Consider the following 6,114-nt stretch of genomic DNA (forward strand, 5'->3'; position numbering starts at 1 on the left):
CAGTGACATGTCAGGATGAGCCTCCTACATGTTTGCACACACACACACACACACACACACACACACACACTCACACACACACACACACTCACACACGCACACACACACACACAGTTTATAACATTAGACTTTTGGATCCCTATAAAATAAACCAGAAATATCTAAAAAAATCAGATTCTTGTCTCTTTTCTCTCTCGCCTGAAAACCTTAAATTAGTTTTATTTCTACAATGTGTTCAGTTGAAAACGCAGCATGAAGCCGGTTCTTCTAAAGGAGGATCTTTTAGAAAGTCACACCTGCAGCTTTGAGCTTTCAGGACGTTTTAAACTGAAATCTTCCAACTTGAGGCAGTTTGTAGAAATCCTGGCATGACTGAAGCAGTGAGGCGTTCAGGGACAGTTTTAAGGTCTGGAGAGCAGACAACTCGTTCTGTTAGGAGGAGAAATGGTTTTGAACACAGATTCATTTAGTTCTTTATAACATTTTTCCAACTTCAGACAAAATAAATATTTCCAACCTGTTTTTTTATTTATTTTGCACCTGGGAAATTTTCACTTAAAATTAGATTTTAATTAAATGTTTTTCTGATTATTTGTGGAGGAGATGAGAAAATCTCAGCAAAATGAAAACATGTTTCTAATTTGAAGGAGTTTCACTCTGAGCGTTTCTGGGAAACATCTAGAAGTGATTTCTATAAAACAGAAACACCAAATGTTCACTAAACATCCAGAGACTTAAAATCCTTTCAGACATCATCATCATCATCATCATCATCATCATCATCATCATCATCATCATCATCATCATTTCAGTCCAAACTGCAGCATTAATGCACCATTTAAAAACGTTTTGGGATTTTTATGTAACTGATTCAGATTATTTGATGTTTCTGATTTGGTTGTTTTTTTCATTCATGCATCAAACCAACATTTTGTAAGATGTGTTTAAATCTATTTTGAGAAGGAAAATAAAAGTCATTTATTTATCAGTCAAAAGTAAAAATTCCCATTTTGTGAAAAAAAATCTTTTGGTTTAATGTTTCAGTAAATCAATTTCTTTTGTTCTGTTGTTTCATTTTTATCATCTCAGAGTTTCACTTCTGATCACTTTATTAATTCCTGTCAGATTTTATTTCACTCCATTTCCTAATTACAGAGTAAATCTTTAAACGTGGAGCTCTTGTAATAAAATCCACATTATGGATTTTATTCATCCAATTTACTCCACAGAAAAGCTCCAAAAATTCTCACTAAATATTCAAATTTTAATATAAAATATTATTCATATCTAAAAGTATTTCGACAGAATCTCGTCACACGTCACGAAGTTTCATTTCCAACAAACATCTTTCATTTGATTTACAGACGAAACCGAGTCCATATGGACCGGAACAGTCAAAGTCCGCCTCACCTGCACAATATTTCAGGATCCAGGAGTCGGACCGGAATCTGGACCGGAAGCAGACGGGTTCGGTTCTCTTTCAGAAACGAACGTTTTAGGATAAAAAGTCCAGAACTTCAAAACATTTTCTCCAGATTTTATTCCTCGGTTTTATTTCCAGAAATCAAATATCAATAATTTCCTGTTGAACTTCAGAGGTTCGTCATTTTTCAAGTATTTTGATTTATTCTGATTTTGTCTTTTATCTGATTCTGTTTGACAGAATTTGTCTTGTTTTCTGTTAGATGATCGTTAATCAGTTTATCGATCATCTTAAATGGAAACTATTACATTTTATAAACTGACTCAGCTGCAGATCCGCTGGTTCAGAAACCGTTTGGACCCATTCCTGTAGGATCGGAACCAGCTTCACGATTCAGAACTTTTCCAGTTTCTCCCCTCGGACTAAACTGGGATTTATTCTGAGTTTCTTCTGTTGGATTCAGAGAACATTCCCGTCATTCCAGCCTCGTTCCCAGTTCCGTGTTGAGGTTTTCCGACCGGGATGAAGCTGAAAATGGACCGAAAACCTTCAGATTCAGTTTGTTGAGAAGAAGCGAGACGAGACATTTATGAGGAAACTTACTTTATAAATTACAATAATTCTGGCTTCTGTCTGAGAAATGAAAAATAGAACAATAATTGAAGATCATTTAAAGGGGAATGTTACTTTAATCTTTATGCGTTTTATATGAATAAAATTAAAACCCGAGGTTTGAGTGTAAACACGAAATTTCTGCTTGATTAAAAACTACAAATATTTAAAACTCTTCATCAAATCAAACGCGCTGCGAGCAGCAACTGATTTTAGTTTGCGGGTTTGATTCCCGCGTCGATTCTCTGGTTTCAGGTCAAAGCAAAGAAAAACTTGTGCTTTTAGAATAAACTTTGATTTAGGCCGCAGATTTTGGTTTTTATCCTTACGGTACAAATTTAATGTACGATTGAAAAAAAACAGTTTAAATAATTATCACCGCGGTTCTTAAATTATTATTTTTATTTTAAATAAAAAAATAAAAGTACCCTCTATTTTAAGTTGAATGTTTTATGAATAAAACTCTTGAATTTTTGGTCCAACTGCAAACAGTTTTTATGGTTTATTGTCATAAATGTTCTCGGCTTAGAAATGTTTGAAATGAGAATCTGGTGAAACGGCGCGGAGGCTTCAGGAAATGATTGAAATTTGCTTTTTGATCTAATTTGTAATTATTCTCCACTTTTAAAGTTGAAACTAAAACTGAACTGTGACAATTGATCTGTAAAGTTTCTCTTCTCTCCATGCAGCTGAAGTGATTTTCAGCTGTTGGATGTAAAAAGCTTCTGTTCGGACTGCAGACCTGCAGACGGACCTCGTCTTACTGCCTGTTTTGTGCATTAAGCGGAACCGGAGCCTCGCAGATCCTGCGCGCCTCGGGGATGTTTTACCTCTGGGCCGCTGTGTTGGCGTCCAGAATCCCTGCGCCCTGCATCCAGGAGCGGACCGGGGTCATGCCGGTGGGGAGCGGCTCCTCCTTCATGGTCAGGGCCCCCCGGGGGAGGCTGTCCTGGATGGAGAACATCAGATTGTCCTTCTGGGAGCTTTGTCTTCACCAGAAACAAGACAGAAGATGAAGAATAATCCTCCCTGTACCAGCCGCTCAAAGAAGCCAGAGGACCACCTGGATTAAGGTGGAGAGAAGAGGAGTGATGAAGAGGAGGGGTGAAGGAGGAAGAGGAGGGGGGAATGGAGCTTCCTCAAAGTGCCGGGTCCTGATCCAGAGAAGAGCCGCGGATTCCTCTGGGTTTCAGCGGGTTTGGTTTAGATCCCAGCCGCGGGTCGGAGCTGGAGGAGCGCGGAGAGCATCTCGGAGGGGCCGGGCGGAGAGTCCGGGGATCCGGGATCAGAGACAGGCGAGCGCCGCGGACCGAGTGGAAAAGAAAAATGGGATAAAAAAAACCAGGCAGCGCTTCAAAAAGGGGGTAAAATGAAATGATTAGCAAACAAGAGGGAGGGACGGGCCGAGGAGCTGCTGCTCCCGGGGGAACAGGGGGATTGGGCAGCGAGAAATCTGCCCTCCCTCCCCGGCTCTTTATGGCTCCTCCGTCCCGGCGGAGAGCTCCTTCTCTCGGGCTCCACGGCTCCGCAGGTCCCGCGGGACCCGCGTGGAGCGGGAGGGGGCGGGGCGCGACCATACAAGGACTGCTCATCTGAATACGAGGCTCACTTCCGGCGTCTGATTGGCTACATGCACTAATTGCGTCACCGTCCGCTCCAAATATGGGGTACCGCGTGTTGGGCTGCGCGCGCTGAAGAAACAAAGTTAACAGGTCAGATTGATGACACGTGACCGCTGAGGGTTACCTGGGAAACGAGAAGCTCAACATCCATTAACAGCTGATTTGCTCTGCAGCGGATCGGGAGCTGCGGAGTCTGGATCCATCCGGACCTAAACTTCTGCGGAATAATCTGCAGCTCAGGCTGACGGCGCTGCGCTAGTTTGGCACCGATTGGCGGTTTTTGCGTCTATATTTATTTATTAACTGCGCAGACATATGGCGCTCTGCTCCTCTTGACGCACAGCAGCGCCAGCGCCGCTAATAAGATGCGTTTCAGTGCCAGAGATTTATTTCACATCAAATTAAAACGGAACCGATTCCAATGAAAACAGAACATACATTTCATCACTAACATTCTGGAAGTTGTTTGATCGCGGCTTTTGGCGTTTTGAGGATGAAGATGCTGAGATTCCTGCGCATTTTCTCTTTTTTCAGAAATCCACTAATTAAGCAGAAACTCCACAGCAGCGCTGATTAAATATTTATTCTCCTTTAGCCCAGTGAATTCCTCCTGGGAAACAGAAACGTCTGGAAATCCTGGAAAAAATCTTCAGTATCGAGAGAAAAAGTCAGAGAAGCTGCAAACATGGAGATGAAGATGAAGATGAGGAAGAGGAGGAACACAACAGGTCCATCGATCATGAATCAAATATCGGTTCAGTCACTGCAGATATTTATTCACGTCGAGGTTTTGGAGTTTGATCCTTTAAAGCCACATATTTAGAAAATCCTAAATCATAAAAACCTTTCAACAATAAATAAACGGACTTTAAGCCGCATCTGAGAAGATCATAAAACTGAAAGTGAACCTGCTGAGATCCAATTTATTTCATTCCTTTCAAACTTCCCTAAATCCCGAATGAAGACCCAGCAGCTTCAGAACCAACTACACGGACCGGACCGGACCGGACCGGACCCTTTCAACTGCAACTAAAGTCTGTGAATAAAACTTTATATTTATGATTCCTGAACGACTGTGCTGAGAAAACAAAGCTGTTGATTTTATTAAAGCATCAAAGTTACTGGGCATTCCTGAAATGATGCAAGAACTTTCCATAAATTGATCATTAATTAGCTTTTATTGGGAATGATGTTCAGGAATAGTTTGGTCTGTAAATCAGTTCAACAACATGTTGAAAATCATCTTTTCCACAAAGTTTATTTAAGCCGTGGTTCCGTGAACACAGGGAGTCTGGACTAACTCCCCCCTGCAGCCTGGTCACCTTTGACCTCCTCAGTTTCTGATTGGCTGTAGCAGAACCTTGAAGCAGCTTAAAGTCTCCATCTAAAGATACAAACATCTGAATACATCCATCATGTAAATTCATTCATGCTCGTCTGCCATATCTTACGGAACCGAACATTTTGTAAAATCTTTTTTGAAAGGCCACGTTTCGCTCTGCAACACTTACTGTAGACCAGCAGCGCCTCTTAGTGGACACAAAGAAGAACTGCTTCTGGAGACACTGGCTGCTGTTTGAACTATTCTGATGGTTTTTAGCACTTTGGCATCTTCATCCTAAAAGCTTTAGTCAAACTGGAGACACAGGAAAAAATACTGATAAAAAAATATCAGTTGTGAGAGAAAACAAAGGAACTAACCAGGAAACCTTAGAGAAATATTAAAAAAGCTCAGAAAGTCCTGCATGTATTTACAGCAAATCCAAGGCCAGGAAACAGAGAGTAAAAAACAAAACTAATGTATTAGAGGACATCTGACACACGGCCGTCTGCAGAACCTCAGCTTTCCCACTAAACCATTTCCAGCTGGATCGAGCTTCCAGTGGAGTTATGAGAAATATCCAAAAGCAAATCTGCCGAGTGCTTTGGAGGAAAACACACAGCCAAAAGCCCAGTGCTGATTTAACTCCTAGAGTTAAATTAACACTGTGGGATGCAATGGTTAACACTGATAAAATAACAAAAATTAACTACTTTGTTAGGGTTAATTTAACACTTTCAAGTGTTAGGTATTTACTACAAAATGGGTTACTTTACGACTCTGGTTAAAATTAATTATAATACAGAAAAACTAATATAAATAAATCAATTTTAAAGAATTGCTTTATTTTTGCAGCTGTTTCCAACATTTTAAACTGCTGTACAGTGAACAAACATTCATTAGCAATCCATGAGTTTTGAATATCAAAAGGCTAACAAAGGAAAAAATGATTGTAAACTAAAAATGTATCACATGTTTTGCTCTCAAGTCCCTAACTCTGGGTGGTTCCTTCATTTTGCCAACATCAATGTTATACAATGCAACTGTAACATAGTTCAAATGGTTCAGGCTAAATCCTGCTAAAATGCACCACCTGCTGGTAAAAAGTTGTATTGTATTCATCCTAGAAAGAGCGG

At 40.5% G+C, this 6,114-nt stretch overlaps 1 protein-coding gene across 2 annotated transcripts in view; it reads right to left on the reverse strand.

Annotated features, from left to right (window-relative positions):
- LOC103471770 (transcription factor COE3-like) overlaps positions 1-3,531 on the reverse strand; it is a 119,146-nt gene extending 115,615 nt beyond the window's left edge. The window contains exon 1 of one of the 2 annotated variants that reach the window (XM_017307218.1): positions 2,866-3,531. In XM_017307218.1, coding sequence (XP_017162707.1) covers positions 2,866-2,999 — 134 coding nt within the window. In that variant the 5' untranslated portion in view covers positions 3,000-3,531. The remainder of the gene's footprint in view (positions 1-2,865) is intronic. The other variant, XM_008420951.2, reaches the window with a different exon arrangement.
- Between the last annotated feature and the right edge of the window lie 2,583 nt (positions 3,532-6,114).

Source organism: Poecilia reticulata, linkage group LG10 (assembly GCF_000633615.1).
Source record: "Poecilia reticulata strain Guanapo linkage group LG10, Guppy_female_1.0+MT, whole genome shotgun sequence".
In the NCBI taxonomy this organism is placed as follows: Eukaryota; Metazoa; Chordata; class Actinopteri; order Cyprinodontiformes; family Poeciliidae; genus Poecilia; species Poecilia reticulata.